This window comes from Mus musculus, chromosome 1 (genome assembly GCF_000001635.26).
Source record: "Mus musculus strain C57BL/6J chromosome 1, GRCm38.p6 C57BL/6J".
NCBI classification, from domain to species: Eukaryota; Metazoa; Chordata; class Mammalia; order Rodentia; family Muridae; genus Mus; species Mus musculus.
Window position 1 is genome coordinate 77,489,535 of NC_000067.6, and position 25,654 is coordinate 77,515,188.

The 25,654-nt window shown below is 44.0% G+C and overlaps 1 protein-coding gene and 1 non-coding gene across 4 annotated transcripts in view; both read right to left on the reverse strand.

Annotated features, from left to right (window-relative positions):
• Epha4 (Eph receptor A4) overlaps positions 1-25,573 on the reverse strand; it is a 147,926-nt gene extending 122,353 nt beyond the window's left edge. Inside the window, exons 1-3 of one of the 3 annotated variants that reach the window (XM_006496407.3) lie at positions 25,407-25,573; positions 22,149-22,216; positions 17,014-17,677 (exon numbers count right to left, since the gene is read on the reverse strand). In XM_006496407.3, coding sequence (XP_006496470.1) covers positions 17,014-17,677; positions 22,149-22,216; positions 25,407-25,497 — 823 coding nt within the window. In that variant the 5' untranslated portion in view covers positions 25,498-25,573. The remainder of the gene's footprint in view (positions 1-17,013; positions 17,678-22,148; positions 22,217-25,406) is intronic. The other 2 variants (NM_007936.3, XM_006496408.2) reach the window with 2 other exon arrangements.
• Mir6352 (microRNA 6352) lies at positions 7,119-7,234 on the reverse strand. Its single transcript, NR_105770.1, has one exon. It is a non-coding gene; the product is annotated as a microRNA 6352 (primary transcript).
• Positions 25,574-25,654: the final 81 nt, after the last annotated feature.

A 25,654-nucleotide genomic window follows, 5' to 3' on the forward strand; every position in this document is an offset into this window, starting at 1 on the left:
GCTAAGAGTGGTGATGACTTCGCCATTTTTACATTTGTCGGGTGTTCCACATTTTAACAAACCACAGGAATTTGTGATTTGTTTTCAAACCCAATAACTGTGTGATTCATATGCTCCCCTGAACGTGGCTTTCGGCTATATTTAGACAGGAGAGTTTTCCATGCTATGCTAACACAATAAAACAAGAGTATAATTAAATCTGTTATAGTCTACTTAAATATTAATCAGTTGAAATAGATCATTGATTGAGAGATGAAAACTAAATTATTTTGTTCAATGACTTCATACACATATAAATACATACAATGTATATATAAAGTGTTAAGACTGCACACTTAAAAATACATACATACATACATACATACATACATACATACATACATGTATAGAGGTCTCAGACTGCTGGTGCAGGCATGAAGAAGTATACATAAAACCACTGAAGAAGTCCCAGGCATGTGGGGAGACACACAATATGGAAACCCTTTTATTCTATTTAGTTTTCTGTTCCTATAATAAGATAATCTGATTAAAAACAACTTGGGGGAGGAACAGGTACTTTATTTAGGTAATATTTATAGGTCATAATCTATAACGAAGAAAAAAATCATTTAGTTAACCACCCTTCCTTGAGCTTCTTTGTCTTTTTTTCTAGACCATGAACAGAAATTTCCAACCAGTAGGCAAATTCAAGGGAAACCTATCATCCCTTTACTCTGCGATACAAATGTTAAGATGGGAAGAACTTTCTCTGGGGGTGGGGTTGGGGGAGGAGAAATGTCTTAGTGGCTTGCTGGGCAAGCATAAAGAACTGAGTTGGATCCTAGCACCTACTAGCACCTATGTAAGAAGCTGGGCGTGGTCATGCACATACCTATAACCTCAGCGCTGCGTAGGGCTGAGACCAGAGGATTGTTGGCATTTGTCGGCTTCTAGCTAGCCCTAGGTTCAGTGAGAGATCCTGTTTTGGAAGAATAAGGTGTTATGGTGATAGAATAAGACACTTAAAACAGCCTTCTCGGGCCACCACACACACATGGGCATGCATCAATACCCTCCACACAGCTCGCATGCATGCACACACATACAGAGGTAGATGATGGAAGGGAGACAGAATAGCAGATCATACCCAGAGAAAGCATGGTAGGCAGTTGGAGAACTTGGAGCCTGGAGGCTGGGCTGCCCCTTTCTGCAAGCCTCCTAGAAGAGTCTGCCTGGCCCAGGGGACCTTTCTGTGCCTCTGCTTTTTATCTGGGGATACATACAGTACCTGTCATCTAGGAGTGTTTCAGGACTAAAAAAGCTAAGACTGGAAGAGCACAGGGTAATAATTTCTTACAACAACATTTTCCAGCTCTATTAATGTGTGTTTATTGTGGAAACTCCCAGTGGAGCACCATTTGGTTTTTGGAAAATAATAACAGCTTTCTTGCTGGCATCGACAGAAGAGCATCTTCTCTTTCTTTTCTAAATAACAAGACCCTGGACCAAGATCCCTACTCTGAGAAACAGGATATGTTTAGAGCTGAGTGCCCCAAACATTCATCTTAGAATCTTAGAGTTATAAAGGTTCTTCTAGATTTTAGGTCTGTCTATAAGTATATATGTCAGATGAATATGTATCCCTGGGAACTAGGAATTGTGTGTGCATGTGTGTGTATATGGGGAGGGGGTTTTACTGGCCTATTACAGTGACTATGGGATGACACCCTGAGTTATCAGTGACTACTGGAAGTACGGAGTTTCCCACAGGTAGATCTTCATTTAATTCTTAGTTGAGAATTACCTAGTAAAGTGGGTCCTGCCCCATTTGTCAGTGGTGCCCACTGAGAAACAGAGGTCTCCGGGTCCCTATTCACAGAAACCGTTGGGTGGCAAGGGTCATCTAGCCAGTGTGAATGTGTGCACAAACAAAAGACAGGCAGATTGAGCTGTACTCTTGGTTAATTAGAAATAGTGACATAGCTAAACTTAGTGGTCCAGGCCTGCAATCAATCCCAGCTATTCAGGGGCCTGCACACAAATCCAAAGCTTACCTGGACTGCAGAGTGATTCTAAGATCATTCTGGGTAATTTAGTAACTAGACCATGACTCAAAAGGCTTAAAAAGGGGGATGCAGATATAGCTCAAGGGTAGATGACTTGCCTAGAGTGTAGAAAGTTCTGGATTCAATCAATCCTCAGTGCCAAAAATAAATCCCCTTTCCTTCCCTGTGTGGCAGTGGATGCTATCTTCTGGGGATCTCTGCACTCACTGTGGCCTACGGAGTAATTTGTTTAGCTAAGTGAAACCTCCAAGTCCTCAAAATCCACAAATCACTTTGTCAAAGCTGCTGCTGAAGGCGCCCCAGTGTTTCTACAGTCACCCTCTGTTCTCAGTCTCTCTCTGCTTTCTCCCCATCTCCTCTCCCTCCTTTAATAAGAGGGTGTCACAATCAGAGAGGTTGCACCCACCCCACCCCCCACTGTGCATGCAGCAGGCAGTACCTCAGCCTGATGGGATATTAAATATTTTTTCAAGCGCATGCCTATCTATCATTATTTACATTTCTGGCTCTGACTAGTTTGGCCTGTGATCTGCCCCTGGGTTTAACAACCTGGTTATCTTCTTCCTCTTAAAACTTAAGGATCTACTCATGTAACAGTGGCATCAATGATGACAGGATGGGTAAGTGGAAAGTTCTACGCTAGTCTGGGCTATAAAGTGTGGCTTTGTCTCAAGAAAACATACATGAACAAACACAAAACAAAAACGTAAAAATACAATAATAGTAAGAAAATAATTTGGCACAGTTTAACTATATCCATTAAATCGAAAGAAAAGAACAAGTGTTCTTTGTCTTCATTATTGTTGATTAATAGCCCAGCAATTCTGACGAATATTTTAAGGTAAAAATAAGGTCTAAATTTTGGGAATAGGGAAGAAGAAATATAAGTACAATCACTTGCAATAAAGACTATTTGTTCTCTAAGAACCCTGGAGTATTAACTGAGACCCGATTAGTATTCACGTGAGAGCTCAATAAAGAGATTGGATGTAAGATAAAGACATACAAAAATCGATAGCTTTCCTGTAGATCTATGATAACCAGCTAGAAGATATAATGGAAAATATTGGAAAAACTCAGTGGGCTTGTGTTCCTTCTTCATTATCTATAGCAGACATAAGTAATCCTTTCGGGGATGTAGGAGCTCTTTCAGTGTATCTTTGTAAACATGATAGTGTTATTAATTTTTAAATATGTATTTCTATTATTTTATGCATAGGGGTGTTTTGCTTGCACCTATGCACTACTTTGTGTGCCTGGTGGCTTTCATAGCCATGGAAGCCTGAGGAGGACATTAATCCCCTGAAACTAGAGTTCAGGAGCATTGTGAGACCCCATGTGGGTTCTCTAGAAGAGCAGCTTGTAAGTCTTAAAAGTTGACCTCTGTCTCTTTAGGAGGGAGGCTGGAAAGCTAAGATCGCTAACACACTTTTTACCACGTTTTCATCCAAATGCACACACACTTCATCCGAAGTCCAGGTACACAGATCTATAGCGACAGTGTAAAAGCTATGGAAATAGTTATAGCACCAAAATCTTATCAAAACAGGTCTTCAAATCCTTTATCAGGACAATAAATTAGGTGCTGAGGGCTACTATAGTTAGTATAGCCACCATGTTTGCCCTATGAAGAATTTCACCCATTCACTATCCTCTTCTACTTGAGGCCATTTAAAATGCTATTCCTGCCTTTGCAAAAAGACAAGGCCTATCTTGTTCCTCCCACAAGTTCCTCTGATTGAAAATCCACAGAACCTCGTATAGGACTGCATTGATGCTAGTTTCTTAAACTCTGGGATGAAAACAAGGACAGTTTCCCAAAGAAGGGGTTTAGAGCAGTGGTTCTCAACCTATCAGAGATCCTGCCTATCAGATACTTACTTTATGATTCATCGCAGTAGCAAAATTACAGTTATGAAGTAGCAATAAAGTCATTTTATGGTTGGGGGGGGGTCACTACAACATGAGGAACTGCATTAAAGGAGGAAGACTGAGAACCATTGGTTTAGAGGGATCTAGGAATTACTGTGAAAAAAAAAAACAGTAATAAACTTTCAATTCTTCTCAGCACCTCTGGATGGTAAAAAGACATAGCATGATTGTGTTAGCTACCTTCCAGACTGCTTTTCAAACCCAGTAGGGGCTGCTGGCCTATCTACATTTTTCATGCACAGGCTTCCACAACCCTTAAGGAAAAACAACCCTGTGAAATATTCTTCTCAAAGCCCAAGACTAAACGCAACAAATCGGAGTGATGCAGGTGAGCTCACATGAGGAGCGCCAGCTATCGACCGTTTATCTCTCCCAACACTTTCCTTCTAATCCTCTCCATAATTACATAAACTGCAAGGGCTTTCTGGAGCTGTCAATTCCTCCTGCATCCATTTCCAAATGGCCAGCGCAGACGTGGGCTGGGCACTAGATCAAGCTGTCAATGTCCCCCCACCCCTACCCCCTACTTGGCTATCCTCGTCCTCTTGGCACATCTGTCAAGGGCCTCCTAGAGTTCTTCAAAACTCTCCCTTGGAAGAGAGCAAGAAGGGTGGAGGAGCCAGAGAAGTTATTGATCCATTCTTTTAACATGCTAATTTGCCTGAGGCTGCTTCAGTCACTGCCAGGACGGACACTTCAAAAGGAAACTGTTTTTCAGACTGGAGATGTCTTTTTCAAACACTCAAAACTGAAAACAAATGCATCTAAGGACCAAGTTCACAGTTCAGTGTGAAAGAGGTTGGTCAAACAGAAAAGGCAAGACAGAGAAAGGTGGTGTGTGTGTGGTGTGTGTGTGTAAGTTTAAACTATTAAAATTATTTTTAGATGTATTTTATTCATGAGTACTTTGCCTGCACATAGGTACCGCACACATGCGGAGGTGCCCGAGGAAGTGGCCAATCTCCCCTCAGGTACTGGGAATCAGAACATGGTCCTTTGCAGGAACAAGTGCTTTCAAACACTGAACCAACTCTCCTGCCCAGTTGGAAATGTTTTAAACATCTCCAGCCTCCTGTGCCTCAGAACCAAAGAAGGTGCAACCTAGTGAATGCCATTAATCTTGGGGAGAAAAGTTGATGCTCTAAAGCTAATAAGATTACAATAATGTAAAACATTAGTAACATTGATAATGATAAACATTTGGGTATTTCCTTAGAGAAGGGATGTAGAAAACAAAATAAAACCAATTCTTTGTTTAACTGAACCTGTAACTGTTCACACATTGAGAAGGCTAGTCAAAAAAAAAAAGGGGGGGGGAGGGGTTGGAGAATTAACCAAATTATTAAAATATTTGTTTATTGCCTTGTCTTGGTTTTCAGTTAAATGCATAATCATTAAAACCTAGTACAGATAAGACTCCAATAAACGTGAATATCTAAGACTATTAAGTAGTAGTGCATTATTCAATTTGTAGAAATTAATTCTTCAAAACCAATACTTTTCTGCTGGGAGATTTCAGGTCACGTGTCTTGGGGGTTTTGTTAGTTATGAATGGGATTTAGAGGGTGACAGTGACGTCACACACAAGAGAATGTAGGGCTCTGCTTGGGAGCAATGGTGGGAAACTGGGCATCTTAAATCACGGACGTTCTCAGGGACAAAGGCTTTAGAGAAAAGCATTCCTGGCTGGCTGGGTCTTCCCTAATCATGAGGTTGGGCCATATTTACCTGCCATGGTATTATGGGAGAAAATCAGTATTCTGTTAACCTCTGACCCCTGGATCCCAGACAGACAAAGGCCCAAGCTGGAGCCCCTGGGCTAAAGTAGCCAAATGTCAAACAGCAGGGAAGCAATTGTGAGATTGGCTTGGGCACAGCCGGCTTCAGTGGGGCAAACTGCTATTCATAGAAACAAGCCACGAAGAGATACCGCCATAAAATATGAACAAAACAGGACCTTTTCTGCCTCCATTCTAAATTGTTAGTTTTATGGGACTTCATGCTGAACACTATGAAAAAAAAAATCCAATTTGCTTTGAAGCGCATTAGTCTGTCTAACATCCTAATTATTGTTTACATTGCCATTTGCCTTCTATTAAGAATTGAATAATTACCCAGCACTTCATAGTTTAAAAAATACAAGCAAACAGGATTATCAGGGTAATTAGGAAACTGTACCATGGCTTTGTACTGGTGTGGGAAATATCTGTACTTGTGCGGGAAATGATCGTTATCAATCAACTGACTTCATATACATGTTTTAAGGATTTTGAGCACTTTGAGCTCTGTAACTTATTATGAACAGGTTGGGAAGATCACCTTTGAGAAATGCAGGTCTGTTTAAACCCTTGCTCAGAAACAAGAGCCAGACCAGCAGCTGAACTTTCTCAACCCATCATGACACCAGAGAACACACCAAGTGCACGGCACTCCTCGAACTTTAGTCCTACTAATCCATCCCAAATGGACTTTGCACAGCATCACCAAATTCTGTCAGACCGCAGACGAGCTTCCCCAAAGCTCTCTCCCCCCTCCTCCCCTACCCCGTTTACATCTTGTTGGCTGACCTTTCCTCCACTTTAATGAGGATGCTGGAGAATGGCTGGACCTGATTTTCTACCCTGTGAAATTAACGGAACTCGAGACTAGTTGAACTTCAGAAACTACTTCATACAAAAGTCCTCCTCTATATAAATGTGGATGACGATTGCTGGGTAAAACAAGCAATGGGCCTTGGTCCCTGTTTTAGAAAGAATAAGGTAAAACTTGGGCCTATTTGAAGATTTGGGGAAAATAAGAAAAGGACTGAATGCAAAGACAGCCTACAAACAGGAGTGCAGAGAATATACTGTGCGGTGAATATACTTTTGTCAGGAGAATGTTACTGGGAAAATAAGTAAACATTTCTAGACTCAAGGACTGGGGTGTTCATTCATAGATACAGAACTGCAGATAAAAGATTTGTCTCCGATACACTTCTATTTGTTGAATGAGTGAATGGACCAATCAGTGGCCTAAAGCTTATTTTTGGAACTTCCTGGGACCTGACCACTCTTACAAAGAATTTTTATCTTTTCCTTCAGAAATTTCTGAAGCTCTCTGTGGGAACACTTCTAAACATTCCTAGCATAATCTAAATAACCATCTCCTCCCACCTCAGAAGGAACAGCAAGATTCCACACTGGAGCTGTCACTAAGGACAAGTCTCAGGATTCACCAGAGCTGGGGTCCTTTTCCCAAAGGTCAAAATGAAATGAGCAGCAGGGGCTTTGGTTATTTTGCATGGGGCAGGGGGAGCTAGAGAGTTGACAACCATGGCCCTGGAGGAGGGGCTCCGCACACAAAGCGCCCAGTGCAAACAGTCCACTCTGGCCTCCAACCCCCTAGTCTCTGGAAGCATTCAAATCAAATGGAAGCCGAATTCATTTGCATGGTGTCTAACTCACTGGGTTCTGCATAAACAGACTGCGAGTCTGGCTGGGGTTTCCAGAGGCAAGCCCTAGTTGCCTTTGTGGAAGGGGGAAATGGGTGTGCTGTTTTGCATGAAGGCGCATACAGAATATGCAAATGAGAATTTGCTGCCTGGAAAGGCAGAGCCAGGCAGACAGCTGACGACCCGCATTCACCCCGAAAACGCCGGGTGTCTCCAAGGGGAGTAGAAAGCCATTCCAACATGCCTGTTTCCCAGGAAGGCAAAATAGACCCTGAATATTCATAGGATGTCCATTTAGTTAGGGGCCTATTAATTACCCTCTAGATCATGGAACCAAGTGACCTCACCTGCTTTTCCTTCCCTTTCCAGCTCAGAGGTACCTGCTGTCAACACAATAGGATGAGAGGAGTTTAAAAATCCAAGAGAAAAAGATCCAGCTTCCCTGGGTCTTCCTCAATCATCGCTTCTTATAATAAATCTAAAGAGAACACTGAGCCATGTTATTGGACACAGACAACCAGTTTTTAAGAAGCGAAGAGCTATAAATTGCTGCCTAATTTTATGGAAGCATCTATAAGGTTGACCGAAATGCCACTCTTCCAAACAAACTACCATAATCTTCCAAATTATGGAAAAGATCGCCACCCCCTAGCCATGCCAGACCTTCCCAAATCCATTTAAATCAGTAACATGTCTCAACAGCCACCGGGAGACAGAAGTGCACTCCAGATTGTCTGACTGCCCAAATAAAAAGGCTCATGGACTGACTCCTGCATTGGTTCTCCAACTTCTTGGCCTTGGAACCGTCTCTCCTCTTAAAAGCTATTTAGGATGCCAAGGCACTTCAATTGATGAGTTACAGCTGTCTGTATCTACCTCTAGAAAAGGCAAACAGAAATTTGGAAAGCATTTTTAAAATTAAATTTAATTATTTATGTGTATGCAGGGCTTTCATGCCTTGTGAGGGTCAGAGAACAATGTTGTGGGAGTCAATTGTCTTTTTCCACTATGTGGAAATCGAACTCAGGCTATCAGACTTGACAGCAACTGCCTTCCCTGACCCCCAGTGTTTTGTGATTTTTAATCACTGAAAAATAACAAGTGGGACTCGGTGGTGTATATCAATAATCTCAGCTCTTAGAAAGTAGAGGAAGAAGGCTTGCCACAAGTTCAAAGCTTACTTAGTGAGTTCAAGGACAGCCAAGGCTGTATAGTGATACCAGGTCTCAAAAGGGTGGAGGGAAAGGAAGCAAATAAGCCCACTTCGAGTTAAGACAAACAACATATTTTAATGAAAACAAAATAAATACACCCCAAAACAAAACCTGTGTGTCTCAAATAAAAAGATTACAGAGAAAATGGGACATAACTTTCTTAATCTGTTTTCCTCTTTTGTATCTCTTCAAATGCCAGACTTAGTGCTAGACACCTGGATTTTTAATCTGGCTCTATAATCAACTCAATCAGATAGCATGCCAGACAACTCTATTGCTCTCCCAAGAGTATGAGTGGCAGGAGCAATATCTTAGAATGAAGAAAGTGAAAGGGTCTTACTGCATATGAATCCATACGGATCACATTTCCAAACCAATGACTTAGAAAGAGGGTATGTGTGATGTTATCAACGTAGGTAAAAAGCAGCCTTGTGGCTGGAGAGATAATGGCTCAGGGTTGGTAAGGCCACTGACTGTTCTTCCAGAGGTCTCAGGTTCAATTACCAACACTTAACCCACATGACTCTCAAACTCTCCCTAACTCAAGTTTGAGGGGCCCAACACCCTCTTCTGGCCCCTTCAAGCATCAAGTATTCACATGATGTACATACATGTAAGAAATAATTCATATCTATAAAATTAGAAGGAAACTTTACTACTCTGCTGTGTTATTTTAGCTAGCTTATGTCATACATACACACCAATACAAGCTAGAGTCATCACTAAGTAAGAGAATTCCCAGTGATGTGGTGATGGTGGTGCACTCCCTTTATCCAGCCCTCAGAGGCAGAAGCAGGCAGAGATCTATAAATTCAAGTCCAGCCTGGTCTACAGGGAGAATTCCAAGACAGCCAGGGCTACACAAAGAAATCCTGTCTCAAAGAGCAAGCAAGCAAGCAAGCAAAGAAAGAAAGAAAGAAAGAAAGAAAGAAAGAAAGAAAGAAAGGAAGAAAGGAAGAAAGAAAGAAAGAAAGAAAGAAAGAAAGAAAGAAAGAGAGAGAGAGAGAGAGAGAAAGAGAGAGAGAGAGGGAGAAAGAAAGAAAGAGAAGAAAGAGAGGAGGCAGGCAGGGTGAGCCTTAAAGTTATAACTTATGAAGCCTCAATTGAAAAATGTCTCCATAAAATGAGATGCAGATGTAAGGTACTCTCTTAGTGATCAATGGGGCAGGCCCAGACCATTGTGAGTGGTGCCATCCCTGGGCTGAGGGTCAAGAGTGCTATATGAAAGCAGGCTGACTGAGTAAGCCCCCACCCATCATGGCGTCTGTATCAGCTCCTGCCTTCAGGTTCCTGCCTTCACTGCTTTTGATAATGAGCTGTCATAAGCAACTGTGACTGAAATAAACCCTTTCCTTCCCCAGTAGAGTGGATCATGGCATTTCATCACAGCAGTAGTAACTCAACTAACCACTACTCCTCCCTGGAAAAGAAGCCATTGACCTTTCAAAACAAACAAATCTCTATGCTGAGACCTAAGTGTTATTGGGCGGATACAGCAATAACATACACCAGGAGCCACATACACCAGGAGTAAAGGTTTCTACCATTGGAGCTAGACAGAGACTTCGCTAGTTAGCTGCTCTTCCAAGGTTCCCTACACCCATGGTGGACAGTTTATAACTACCTGTAACTCTAGCTCCAAGGGATTCAGTGCTCTCTGGTTTCCTTGAGCACTGTACGCACAGTGCCTAGGCGTGCACATGCGCGTGCTAATAAGTATTTTCCTGTGATGACTGGTGATAAGCGCTCCACACATAATGCTCATATGTACAGATCATACTTAATGGCATATGGCTGAGTATCACCAATGTACACACATGAACACCAGGTGAGAAGAGTTGAGTTATTGCCCATAATTACATATCCAGCTAAAGTCAAAGAGAGAAATCCCACCCAACCCGCAACCTCTCGAGATAGTTTTGAATCAGTTTATTATGCTAGGTCCGTGCTAACGTCATGCGCTGCATGCCACGTTCTGGCAGAGATATTAAGGATACAAAAGGTTAAGGCCTAAGCTTTTCTCCCACACCACTGCGGGAGTCTCCCAGAGGTAATGGCTCGCCCTCATCCATTCTCCACTGTGGTGGCTGAGGAAAGAAGCGACTCTGGAGGTGTGCGCACTGACACTGCCTTCCAGGAGGGGCTGCAGAAGGGCAAGCTCATCCATGATGACCAAGCCCAAGGAATTCATGGCGCTTCCAAAGCCTTAGACTAGCACCACACCCATCTGTCCTTGCGTCTGATTGGGATGAGCCTCTAGGCCTGTAGAGCTGTGGAGGCACCAAATTGACCTAATTAACGTTGAACCTGGGCATCTGTAGAAATGATGGTGGTTGGTGGTAGTTGTGTAGTAGTGGTTAAGGCAAAGGATGGCGTGGAAGAGATCTCCAAATGCAAGCAAATGAAAAAACTGGCGCGTTTGCAAAAAGACTGAGGATGTAACTGAAGTACAAACACATAAACTAGGAATTTATTGATGCATTAGCCCGCACACCAAGTACCCCATGAAATATAATTCTCCCAGATAAATGTTTAATACGACACAGGCCAGAATCCTGTACTCGTTTGTTTACTTATTAATTCATTCAATGAACATTTAATGAGATTCCTTCTGCTCCATTGATTGTCACCATGGCAGTGACTTGGATAGACTTCACTAACCCCACTCATCCACTTACATCCTCAAAGAGTTTTACTAAATTTACCTGTTCAAGACAAAACCAGAAAACTAACAAAGCGTGGTTCATCAACTGTTTCTAAGTAAAAACTGTAAGGATAACGTACAAGTTAAAGTGTCAGCTTAAAGATATTGGTCTGGCATGGTGCTACAGGCGTTTTTAAACAGTATTCGGGAGGCAGAGAGAGACACATAGGTCTTCATGAGTTTGCAGCTAGCCTGATCTACATAGAGTACCAAATTAGCCAGGGCTACCCACACAGTGAAGATGGTGGCTCTGGAGTAGGTTTGAAACCTGAGTGACTCTGTGTATGTGTGTGTGGGGGGAGCAGTTCTCCCTTTTTACTTTGCACAAGCCTACACTGGGAATTTTTCTGACAAGTGTGCAATTCTTTGGTAATTTTGAATTCATCAACTAAAAGCAAAAGAGGGGGAAAAAAAAAAGCTAAGCGCAGTGAAGTTCAAGGACGTGAAAGCCAGTTGTACCAGGCAGGGCCACATTTGCTCCACACAGTGGCAACCACAAAACCATTTAATCAGCCTTTTTCCTAGCAGCTCAAGTATTAATAAAAATAATGACGTCTTAATTCACGTTTGAAAGGCTCAAGGAAGCTCAGTTAGAATAAAATAAGTCATCAAATCTCAAATAACGTATTTCAAAAATCCCTGACTGAGATAATTCCCAGGTGACGCTTTGCTGAACCCAAAATAGAGACCAGCTCAGGATCCCCTGCTCAGAAAAGAAACCTAGTCACACAATGAAGGGGAAAAACATTAAAAAAAAAAGGACTATGGAAGAAAAAGGACAATAATTAAACCTTGCTCCTCTGAGATAAAGAATTAGGTCTGTGAGTGATCACAGACACGCTTCAAAGCTGCAGATAAAAGCCGCTTCGTGAGTCAAGCAATTGATTCTTAAAGACACGATTCAAAGGTAGAAAGAAAAATTTTCAAAAACGAAAGGGTTTCGGGGGGTGGCTCTCTGAACTATATTTGAAACCCTTCTGTCCACCGCTTCTTTCTCTGACAGTCCTATCACGTATCAGAAAAACACAGCTATCTGCCCTTTGTGGTACGGTTTTCTCCTTTGCAGAGGATACATTTACAATATTTCAATTTCATAGCCGCCATGTCATTTCTATACCATTCATTCTTGATGAATGCTATAGAACAATATAGAACGATACAGTTCGGGACAACACATGTGATATGATATAATATACATCAATAATTTAGTTCATAGTTGCTATTTATATGCCTTTGCATACTGGTTTGTTAGTATATTTGTTTTTATTGCTAGGGTTGAACCCCACAATCTCCTCTGCTCTAGGAAAATGCTCTAGCCCTGACTTATACTCCCAGGCCACTAGATTTCTGCCTAACTTAATTTTGTCACTTCTATAATTCTTTGCCTCTTAAAGAATCTTTTCTTTTTTACTAATTTTTTTATATGTACATTCTGAAAATATTTTTATTAGTACTTCTCAAAGAGTAAATCTGGGTCTCTCTTTTCATCTTTTGAAAAATATTATAAGTCTTTTGGTCTGCTCAGTTTTCTGAGCTAACAGGAACTGTGCCCTAAACACCAGGCAAGTGTGAACATGTCTTTGCTCCCCAGACACAGAAAGAGACCACATTATATCTTGATTTTTCTTTGAAATCCTACTAACCCTGGGAAGCCAACTAAGGGAGTAGGTTTATCCTCTGCATTGAGGCCCTCAGCCTGGGCTAACTGGGTCATATAGTTAGTCTCTCTCCTTGAGGACAGACAAGTGGCTGACACTCTTCATTGTCCTAGTGAAACCAAACCAAATCGTTTTAGATCGCGCTAGTCCACAGCACAATGGACTCGCAGCTGCTTCAGTCAGCTTAGCATCTCCCGGGGCTCTTGACACCTTCCAGGCAGACCGCATCCCTCTTACATCAGCATGTACTGTTGGCTCTAAGAACGGCAAGAGGAAGTGTAGCACTGTCACCAAGGTCTCTTGAGGACTCTAGAGGATGACCAGGGTTAGACTCGAGACAACACTACACCCCAGGCCCCCACCCGCCCTGGCCATTTTCACCCAAGGAGCCTTTGTCAAACATTTAAAATCTTAATCAATCTTCGCTCTGACCTCTCAGACCCCGAGGAAGATGGATGAGGAAGTTGGTGACCTTTCACCTGTCCTTCTATTTGTCCTGCTGCAGTGGACTCATTGAAAAGACAATGGGGAGGACCCTGCTGCCAGGCTTGTGAGGAGCTGGCCTGGTCTCCTTTATGCTTCTCCTTAAGCTCTCTTTACATTCCCCTTCTTGTCCCACCCCCAAATCACTGGTCTTTCATTCAAAGAAAAGTTCTTTGCTATAGAAATAGAGAAAAAAGGTTGGGGGAGAAGGGAAGGACACCCTTTAAATGATTTTCGATCTGAGATGTGAAAAGGGGGTTTCATGAAGGATTTAGGGCTGGTTTCCATCTTTAGCCTTGACTGCAGATAGTGGCTGGGAAACAGATTAATTATGCTAACCCAACTCCCAAGTCAAAAGCTTTGACCTTGGGAAGAGCAAGTGACAGTGATAGTAACACGTCCAACCAACTTAGTGTTTCTGATCTGCAAGGGGACTTCTGATGCCTGGAGTCCTTTGGCAAGTTTGTAAGTTTAGTATAATGAGTCCATCGTTCGGTTTTATGGCTGAACAAACCAAGGCTTAGGAAATATGATCAAGGTCGTATCGCCAAACTATCAAACTGAGAGACAGTCCCTAGTCCCCACACCTGTCTGACCTATCTGGGGATGCTCAGGGCCCAGTTAGGTTGTCAACCAAGGTCAACTGTTTTTCTTCTCCTGGGAGTTTTACAGTGCTGTATCTACTTTTAAAGTCTTGCTCAAGTTTAGAATTTCAGAAATCCCTTTTTCAAGTTTTTCTTTCTTTTCTAAATTTACCAGAGACTCTTGCTTAGCAGACACGGAAAAACAAATGACTGACTTTCGTGCTTGAAGCATCTCCTTGAGAGTTATCCACTTAGTGTGGGGAAAAAGCAAATTCAAATCTAACTTACACAGTCCCTTTCCCCAGCTCAGATGAAAACACCAAGTTCTCAAAACATGACTCAGCTGCTGGGGGCGGTGCTGCGCACACATAGGCCTAGCATTTGGAAATGGAAGACAGGAGGCTCTGGAGTGCAATGCCATTCTCAGTCAATCTGAAGCCATCTCAGCACGATTTGTCTCAAAACACCGAATGAAGCACTCGAGAGTCCCTGTTCTCTAATTCGCCAAACCAGGGGCTAGGGTTCAAAATCCTCTGCATCCACATAGGACAGCTAGGTATAGCACACCCAGAACTGTGACCCCAGCTCTGAGGAGAGAGAGTGGAGACAAGAGGCTCTCTGGGACTTGCTAGCTGCCAGCCTAGCTAGCTCTGGGTTCCTCAAGACCTTGTGTTAAGAGAATGCGGCAGGGACAGTAAGTAAGTCTGCCTCTGGCCCTTACAAAATCACACACACACACACACACACACACACACACACACACACACACACACCAGCCAGCCCCTTTCATTAATTTTTAAACTACCTTTGTAGACAGCTTGCTCAGAAATGGACAGGGTCTGCAGAGTTCAGCTCCTGGTTCTGTCCCTTCCATATATCACAGAATGAACACACACATACACACACACAAACACACACATTAGTTCCATAAAGTGAACCACAAAAATGTTCCATTGACTTCATCCCCTCTCTTTTTCTCCTTTCCCCCTCTAACTTGGCTTGTAAAGATGTCAAGGAGTTGGAGATAGAGCAATATATGAGTTACCAGGATCTATGACAACTGAAAATCAATGGCATTAGGTAGACCGAGATGAGCTAAGGCTGGCAGAGAGCATGTTAGCAGGAAGTGGAGGACCAACAATCACATACAGGGACCTCTGGAAGATGTAAAGTCACAGTTTACAAAAAAATCAAACAGAGAAGCATCTTTTCTAGAAAGTGTCACCACCCTGGACATTTGGCTGTCTGCTGTAGCTGGTGTGGTTCTGTCCTGGGCATTTGGCTGTCTGCTGTAGCTGGTGTGGTTCTGTCCTGGGCATTTGGCTGTCTGCTGTAGCTGGTGTGGTTCTGTCCTGGGCAATTTGGCTGTCTGCTATAGCTGGTGTGGTTCTTGCCCACGTGACAAGGGAAACCCTTCTTTTCTCATGCAAATACCAGGATATACTGCAGGCTTTCTACTCTGTCCAAGTTTACCAAGTACTCTCTAAGTCAAAAGCAAGTCACACAGCACTGTGACGTGTCCTTACAGATAACTTTCCAGTGTGACTTGCATAGTTTCAAGTTGACACTTTAGCTTGGGAAATAAGACAATCAATCTTTATCTTTTATTGATAAAGAAATAAAAGAACATTATCAGTGACAGCCACTTCTAGAAATAACTATAGCAAATCAGTAGAAAAACCTCTCAAAGCGGAATCACGTGACCGGATAACACCACAATGACCATCCTGTACTTTTTCTTGCGGCGATGCCCACAGACTCAAGGTCTAGCAAGTGGAATGCCTTACAGTTGATCCCACCCTGTCATTAGGATGCCTGAGATGCCAGACAAATTGTTTGGCAGTCATTTACTACAGGCTCTTTAATCACCAAATCAGGTGAACCCCGAGGCCTAACTAATAGGAGATTCACCTGCTCTGTTCCATAGCTGGAACCTGGAGACACTACTTAGCTATGGCCACTGCGGAGTAGGGAGCAGACTGTGGCTGCTACCAAGCAAGACAGAAGACATAGGATAACTGGCTTGTTTGGACATCTCAATCCATACACGATACAAGCAAGAGCTATAAAATGGGTTGCTCTCATCCTTAACTCCAATGTAAATGCTAAGCTGCCCGTCTCTGCTCTGACAGACAGAGGAAGTCAGGAACGAAATTCCCATGCTCCTTTGTGTGAGATGGGTGAAAATCACTTTAGTAATATAACGAATTGTAATTAATGCAGTAAAAAAAAAATACACTCTTTTTCCAAAACCCCATAACCAAAATGGATCGCAGATTACTATCATCACTGCCTCTGACCACAGATCAAATCAGGAGACTCCCACTAACCGCATTATGATCTCCTAAAAGAAATGAAGAGGTCTTTTGTCAAGATTAATTTTGCTTTCAAACCCTTCAAGGGGTGTTAGGTGGAACAGAGGCACTTGAAGCACCGCCTACTTTACTCTGTTGGACCACTTCTCCACTGGTCCATGAAGCAGAAAAAAAATTAAAGTACTCTCTCTATACAGATTAATTGTAATCAGTGGGCGGGCACCTGGTGAGTCAACGTGCGGTTCCCGTTTAACTCCTTCACGCTCGCACACGTCCTGCTATTTTCACTGAGTCGGGAGACTGGCTCAAAAAGGTTTTCTGCCCTCTTTAAGCAAGGATCAAGCAAGCCGGGTCCTTCAGCTTGTTCATTTGCATTTCAGAAGGGGCATCAAGCCGGCTGGGATCTAAGTGCCTGTTAGCAAATGTGCTTGGCCTTCTGCTGATTACAGCAGCATCGTTTGTTTTCTCCGTATTAGAAATGTCTTAGCCTTGCCACCTGGAGCTACAGCGCTTACTCATTAGATCCCTCTGTCCCAGTACATCCCACAGGGGCTGCTAATTACTGGCTTTACTCCATTCAGTCTCATCTCTGATTTAATTACGTGCACTAAGCCCTAATGAAAAGTACAGTATGGCTGTTCTTACCTTGGCATTCACCATTCTGCTCCTCGTGCCCAGCGTTGCATAGGCAGTTGCCAATGGGTACCAGCCATTCACCATCTGCCCCACAGTACATTTTTGGCACATCCTTCTCTTCTGAGTTGTTGACACAGGAGCCTCGAACTTCCACCAGGGAAGAGGTATCAGCCCCAGTAATGGTATCAGGAAACTGGGCTAGATTTCGAACGGTGAGTGGACACTTCTTGTAGAACACACGGACAGACACCAGGGCGATGCAAGCACCCACATCCTGAAAAGCCAGGTAAAACCCTTTCTTGCTCAGTGGCCCTACATCCCGGATCTCAGTGTTGAGTTTCATGATTCGGTCACCAATGTCCACCTGCGTGAAGCTCTCATCAGCTGCGATGGTGTCGATCTTGCCAAACTGGCTCTCTCTGATGAAGCGCTCCTTGTCGTTGTCCGACTCATAGTAGTAGAGGTTAAACGTCTCCTTGCAAGTCCCCATGACGCCCGGAAGACTGTTGCAGTCCCTTAGAGTGAACTTAATTTCAATGTACACCCTCTGCGCCCCTTCGCGGGTGATCCAGTCAGTTCGCAGCCAGTTGTTCTGGCTGGCTTCCATCACGTTGCACACCTGGTAGGTTCGGATCGGTGTATTTTTCTCATCCATAATGCTCACTTCCTCCCACTGCAAAGATCCAGAGGAAAACGTTATCAATGAGAACGTCTCATCAGAGATTCATCCAATCTATTTCACACTCTGAGGACAGTTATCCTTTCAAGAGTGAAGAAGAAAATTACTGTGCGCCCCCCACCCCCCCCCCATCCACGGGCGGGAGTATCTTATGGACTATTTTGCTATTTTATTAAGAAAGCCCTCCCCCAGCTTCCCGCACCTCACTGTGACCCTCCTCTTCCTCCCCCTCCCACATTGCTTCACTTTTCCGCCTGAAACAGAAAGGCAGCCACAGTGGATTTACTGCTTGTGTGTTCTCAGCAGTTCTTGCTGTAGTCCAGCAACTTCAAATTCGCCTATTACAAGAGCTCCAGCTACAAGTGGCAACATTTACTCATAAGTGAAAAAAACCTGTATGTGTATTTGTTTCAACCACTAAAGAAGAAACCTGCAAATTAAGGGCAGGAAGAGTTGAACTTGCCAAAGGAAGACAGTTATCAGTTAATTAGTGGTGGGTTCCTGTCAGAGCTTTGCTCCTTAAGACTTTTTTTTAAATGACTTTTTTTTTTTTTTAAAACATTCCTAGTCTTTAAAAAGGGAAAAAAGAAAGAAAATCCCACCTGGTTTCAGCAAACCTGGGTAAATAGTGCATTTCCTGACTGTGTTTCTCAAATATACTATCACGGGAATAGAAAACTTTTTTTCAGAGCCCACACTGAATTGCTAAGTGTGCACATTTTCTTATTTTTACAAGACACACACACACATACACACACACACACACACACACGCACACACACACACAAGTAAACAGAGTCAATGAATGAGTGCTTCACTTGCAATTAGTCACTGCCAGTTAAAGTAAAATTGTAAGAGGCGTCTATGATGGAAAGCCCAGGCAAGAAAGTAAAAAGGAGACTGGGCTGCTTTGGTTGTATCTACTTCCTGACCCTCGCTCCGACTCTAATGGTGGGCAATGGCCATGCTGAGGGGCTCATTCTGAGCAAAGTACAAGTCTCACCCTCTCCTAGAGTTTAAAAAAAAACAAATCCTAAAATCAGAGAGGCAGTTTGGGATACACCTAAACCCTAGCTCCTTCTAGACTTTGAGCCGGCCTCCAATTCTTCACTAACATTTAAAATAATGCAGATTGATATAGATCTGGCATAAATCAGCTTAAGTACCTAACAGAAATATAATTAGAGCCGAAAAAGGAGAGTTTTGAAAAATGTGTATTCCCCAATAGCACATTCCCTCTATGGAGTATCCTAATGTATCGTTCAACAGGTCCCCATCCTTGCAGGGGAAACTCTTAATGGGAAGAAAGGCTATTTATGAAGGGCCCTAATGCATGAAATTCTGTGTTTGATTCTTCTGCTCTTGTTGTGAAAGTCGGGGCTTGGGGTGTTGAGTGTCCTGTGGTGATTATCATCATCATTATTATTAATCTAGTAGGTAATACATTATCAGTAGTTTACTTGTTTGAGAACTCATGCAAATCTAAAAATTGATTTTGCATCAAAAATGCCTATTCAGCATGCTTCTCATCTCAGAACCAAGATGACCTGGGAAAGTGCGTTCATTCTTGTAATGAAAGTGCAGAGAGGGGTGAACATTTATCCTGCACTGCAGTGTATTAATACATTGCTCTGTGACCCGTGGCAGTCAGGAATCTCCCCTTAGTTGCTTATTTCATAATCACCACAGAACACAGCACACCCAGTTATATGAGCACTGTCAGAAAGGAGTGCCGGAGAGGAGCTGCCAGCAGGAGCCAGCCTTCCCTTTCCACCATCATCCTGTTCTTCCTGATTGCTGTCTGAGCCATCTCAGACTGCATCTCTTGTGTTACTTGGGGTTGCTGGGAAGTTGGGTTCTTTTAAGAGTTTCTAAAAGACTATGTTCCAAGTGAATGCCATTGGTAGACAACCCTCCAGTTTCCAACAAAGACAGGAAAATATTCTGTCTGCAAGGACGGAGTCCTGAACAAGCAAGAAGACCCCATGTCTGTACCCTTGACTTGGATTTTCCCAAGAAAATCCACTTCTAGTTAGTGGAGCCTCAGAATTTACTTTCATTCTAAACCTGAAAAGGATTTCAATGATAAAAACAGAGATTAACTGAACTTTCAACGCTGACAAGTTTTCTCAATGGTGGCTCTATCTTTAAACAACTTTTAAATTAAGGGTTTTGTTTTGTTTTGTTGGTTAGTGTATAAAATAAAGGTTTTATCATCTCATTTTTACACATATGTGCCAAGGAACTTTGCTCTGCAACCCCTGATGACACCTCCCCTTGCTGATCTCTTTCCTGCTCAATCTACTTTCATGTCTCATTCACACTCACACACACACACACACACACATGTATGTATGTATGTATGTATGTATGTATGTATGAATATTACATGTCTGTGAGTAGGTTCTGCATGGGAAAGATAGCATGTGACATTGGGCCTTTCTTTCTCATCACCCCCTCTCTTGTTCCTCCAGAATGACCAATTCTGATGTATGCTCATTAAACTACATGTCTGACCTCATAATAATAATAATAATAATAATTATAATAATAGCTGAAATGGCACACACCTCATAATGATGCAGGAGAAAAACTGAGTACCCAAGTCCATAGAAAGTTCTGGGTTGTGCACATTAAACTATGCATAGTGGTTTTGGTGTTTTTAGTTTTTTTTAAACAGAGACTTCAAAACAACTAAACGTTTTGTGTCTAGAAAATGTGACTAAGTACTCTTTCAGCAATTCTACAGAGAGAGGAGAAAAAATGTCTGCATTCCAACAAATGTTTTCTGGAAACCAGATAGATCATAGACTGTACTTTCAAATATGTCACTCCTTGGTTTTACAGAGGCCAAGTGTGTACTTAGTGAAACAGGCTAGATTGAAAATGGTCTTAGCTGTCTCCTCTCTTCATGCTTGGGGCAGGGAGAAAGAGAAAGGAGGCTTCTACAACTCAGGCTCTCCATCCTCAGGCTCTCCATCCTCGGCTCTCCATCCTCAGCTGTGTTGGCTAGTAGTTGTCATTGTCATACACTGCAACCCAGGGAGGAAAACTCCTGGTGGAGTCTGGGAAAGCTTCCTGTGGCCCAGTGAAGGGTCCAGAGTCTAGGATCAACACTGAGTCTGACTCGGAGCAAGATAAAGCTGCATCTTTCTTCACATTCAAAGGATGAGGGCAATTGCCTGCACTCAGCACTGAATACAGCCTGTCTACACTACCAGAGGCCTGCCAATCGCTTTCCCTCTCTTAGGTTTAAAAAAAAAAATTGGTTTGGGAGACAGAATAGAATTTTTTTGTCAAAGAGCAAGCCAACAAACACAGGGCAGTCAAGTTCAGGCAAAGAGACAGGAACGCAGGGCAATCTCCATTTTATTTCTGATGAATTGCAGGGCCTGCTTTGATTTCTCAGTTTTTTTTTAATGATTATTTAATTGCCCATTCTTAGTTCTGAAACACATATTGTATAATAGTGTCTATGAATCTTTTTGATGCTTTGTTTGTTAATTCTTTCTTCAAGGGTGTGGAACACCACCCTGGGGTGCCGGCATCACAATGTTTGCCTAGCAAGACTCCTAATCTTTGCTTCTTCATTGTTTTTGATCAGTTGACTCAGTCATAAACTATCTCACATGTCAGGGTCAGATGGCTTGCTTAATATTTTCTTAAAGGATGTGAGTTATTTCAATGCGGGGCCCATCGTCAGTGATACAAGCTGTCCTGACTTCTTTCTGTAACCGATTCATTTGTGACCTGCTACTCAGGGGGAAGAAGGGAGGAGGGTGTGGCAGCCAAGCACGGAACTCTTCTGCTGGAATTGGTCATGGGGAGTTCTCCAATTTCCCTAGCTGAGATATGAAGGAGGATGCAACCCCAGTGTACTGAGACCCAGGCTCCAAATGCTTAAACTTTCAAATTGAATGCCCAGATCCTGGAGGACTCTAGATTTACAAGCCCCTGGCAGAAACCTCCTTAGCCAGCAGCTGATTTCAGATTAGGACCACAAGTTAAGGAGGCCAGCCTCCCCTCTGCTTTGGTGTGTATAATTGGAGATGTTTTCTTTCTGCTATCTTTTTTATTCTCCTTCTTCAGCTGGAAGCAGAACAATTGCTCTAAAATTAACCCCGCCAGGACTCCATGACCACCAGAGTAATAGGCATAAATTCTAATTTGGTCTCCAGATCGTATTTCTTGTCGGTATTTTAGTTTTAAATAGGCATCTAAGTCTATACTTCCACCAATCTCCTAATTTTGAAGCCCCTTTCTGCCCTTTTGGTTTCTAGCTCTTCCATGACAGAACTCTCCAAAGGGAGTATTAGATTTCTCCAACAAAGCGTAATTCACTTCATAGGCCACATCGGAAATCTGACCCCCTCACCACATCACCAAGAATCAAGCCATTAGACTCTCAGAAAGTGGCTAATCACTTTTTCCCCCCTCTTGCCTCAGAGAAGGCCTCAGAACTTACCCCTCCTTCCAGAGGGCTTGCTATCCACCCAAGCTCTCCCTGAACAGATCTGGAATCCAATAAAGTAACTGCAGAAAAAAAATATAAAAAAAAACAAAGGAAAATAGATTAATTTCCAATCGCAAAAAGCCAATAATACAAAAACCATTTGCCTGAGCGTTTCCATATGTGTTGAGGGTGCGAATAGCCAATCTGATCAAAACCGAAACTCGGGCCCACTTATGTAAATAACCACTCCTCACATGATCCTCTCCCCTCTTTAAGTCTGCAGGTTCTTATTTATTTAACTTGCTTAGCATTTAAAATTCCACCCGAGGACCCAATTGATTCAGTTTTTTCCCCCTAAAAAGGATGAATAGGGAGGTATCTCAAGCACAATTCAAACAAAACAAATCTATCAATGTAGGACAGCAACACCAGAGAGCAAAGTCTGCATTCATCTATGTCTGCTATCTACTAGATGTATTTGTTTTTGCAAGCCTCAGATGACCACATAACTCACCAGTGGTGGTGACAGACCCACAAGTGAATGCTATCGAAGGACCCGAAGGGTCAGAGAAAAGGCTCTCCCCCCTCCCCTTATGCCCCCCCTCCCCAAATAAATACAGACCCACTGTATGCACCCTCTGCTTTTTAAATATCTTGAGTTCCAGCAAGGAGGCCTGCCAGAAGGGTAAGGTTAAAATGCAAAAACGCACTGAAGCAGTCTCTTTTTTCGTAGGTCCTTTGGAGGACAAGCGAGATGAGACCTCCACCTCCAGGAAATGGCTGGTTTGAATTTTAGGTATGGAGTGCTGCCTAATGGATTTAGTATGCTTGCGCTACACCTAACATTCGGCCTCCAAGCTAGGGGGGAAGGGAGAAGACGCCTCTAGAGCTGCGGTACCCTTCTCAGGTGCCTACGACATTGAAAGAGGGGCAATGAATTCGAAACCTATCCACACTGCCTTTCCCAGCACGATCTTCAGGCTTGGGGGTCGAAAGGCCCATCTAAAAGACACCCTGTGGGTTATTAATTTGATCAGGGAGGCTGGCTCTTCAGGCTGGGGGAGGGGTGGGAATGGGAGGCCCCTGTCCTGGCGGCCCGAGTACCCCAACTCTCTGTCTCACCCCCAGGACCTGGAATTCTGCCCACCTCCTCTCATTCTATCCCTCAAATCCAGGAAGCTAAAAACCAACCCCTTTGCCCTAGCTCTCCGAAAGATCCTTATTCCTGGGGTCTATTAATTATTCTAAAATGTAGAGCCTTGCCCGGGTCGTTCCCGCCTGGAGCTGTGCTCCCTTCTCCTCCCGGACCCCAGAGAAAAGCCCGCTACATCCACTTGGATTTATGTAAGGTGGATTAGGGACACAAAGGGAACAATAAGACCCAATTTACAAAAAAAGGGAGGGAGTAGAAAGGGAGGGTAAAAGGGAGAAAAGGAAACGTGACAGGAATAAAAAGCAACAAAATGAATTAATTTTTAAGGGAAGGAGGGGCAAGGGGGTGCAGCGCCCCCCCCGCGCCCCCCCCCCGCTTTCAACATTAGCCTACGGTTCCATCGAGCGCCTTTTTTTTTTTTTTTTTTTTTGGTCTAGGGCGCCCAGTCTTGCTTCCCAAAGAAAAAAAGAGGGGAAATTAAAGGTAAAGAAAAAAAAAAAAAAAGAATCCTAACTCTAACTACCTCTAGGTCTGGGGCGAGAGAGGTCTCTGGGGACACTTAACAAGTGTGTAAAGTAAGTAGCCATAGCCAGGAGAATGCGAGGTACGCGGTTCCGCTCAGAGGAAAAGCCCCGGGAACTGCCGAGGTGCTAAATCGAAGCCACAACCCCTGGAATGTGACGGAGTAGGGGAGAGACCACTCTTCTACCCCCACTGTCCCCTCCTCCGCCCCGGCACTGCCTGTGGGCAGGTGTACGACAAGGTCCAAACCTCTGCCTGGAGAGCTCCGGGTACCCTCTGTCTAGCCAAGCCTAAGTTGGTTTTTGGCTCCCTCCTTCGGAACAGAAAAAATGATAGTGGATTGCACAGGAATAGCTAGATGGACTGATGCCTGGGGAGACGGAGGCTGGCTGGCTGGATGGATAGATAGATGGATGTACGGAGTGGGAAGAATCGATGAGACAGATGCACAGCTAATGCGCGCAGGTTGGAACACGAACACAGGCCGGAGCCCACGTTCACACACTGTGCGCACTCGCTTACCCGGCACAAAACGTCCAGGTTCCTGCAGACACCCGCGCCAGGCACACATTTGCCCTCAAACACACACACACACACACACACACACACACACACACACACACACACACACACACGAGAGGAGGGGGAGAGAGACAGACAGAGATAGAGAGACAGGGACACATAAGGACAGAAATAGACACAGAGAGTGTTCCTTTCCCCCTAGGCCCATCACAAACTAAATGGTCACCACCTCTCCCCTCACCTCGGACAGAAAAACAGACAAACAATCCTTCCAGAACGTCGCAATAGACAAACAGAAAACGGCACACGAATGGGTCCCGTCGGTCATGCCTGTCCTTCTAGACTAGTCCAGTACCCCATACTGGAGAGAGAAGCTTACAGTGGGGTATGTTTAATTCGCTGACTGGTCCCCTAGTTTTGCTGGATGAGCTAAGGATCTGGGGTAGGGGAGAGGTAGGCCTGAGATTGCAACCTCCAGGGTGCGCGGCCCGATGGAGAAAAAGGTGTCTGAGGCCCGGTGCTAGAAATCAGGTCACCGGCGCCCGACAAGCGGCGCCACCACCGCTGCGCGCTCCGGAGACCAAGCAGCCGGGTCCCGGGAAGCGCTGCGCTGGGAAAACTTTGCAAAAACCCGGGCTCGCAAGGCTTGGACAAGAGGCCGGGCGCTCTGCGCTCTACGTTTGGGTTTCCCTTCTCGCCTGTGCTGCTGATGTAGAGGACTTTGCTCACACGTTTTTTTGTTTTGTTTTCAAATCCCGGTGTATCCCCTCGGGGCGCCTTGAGCCGGCCCTGCAGGCGGATGCTGATAAACTTTGGCCTTTCGCTACAAACTTGGGCAGAGTGGCAGCTTGCATCGGTCACCCTTCTCAGTTCAGACAGCCTGATCCTCCTCAGTCCCCACTTAAGAGGATCCCCTCTGTTCGGCACTCTTCTCCGGAGTGGGAACGCGAGGCTCATGCCGCGCTCTCCACCCCCCGCCCCCCACCCTAACTGGTTCTGAGCTCCAGAAGACCATTCATCAGTGAATCACCCCCTCCGGGTCCCGGACCGCATAAGGGCTGCCGGGCTCTTACCTTCATTCGCGGGGTATACCCTAGAACCGGTGACAGCGTCGCAAATTCCAAAGAGAAACGAAAAGAGGATGAAATAGAAAATCCCAGCCATGGTTCGCCGGTGCCAACGCTGCTCCTGCCGCTTCTATCCCAGTGGAATAAATGCTTAAGTTAGGAGTGCAGCAGTCTGAAGACATTGCCAAGAGGGTGGGACCGGCCCGTGACGTACACCCGCCAGTCCAGAGCTCGTGACCAATAGCAGTGCAGAA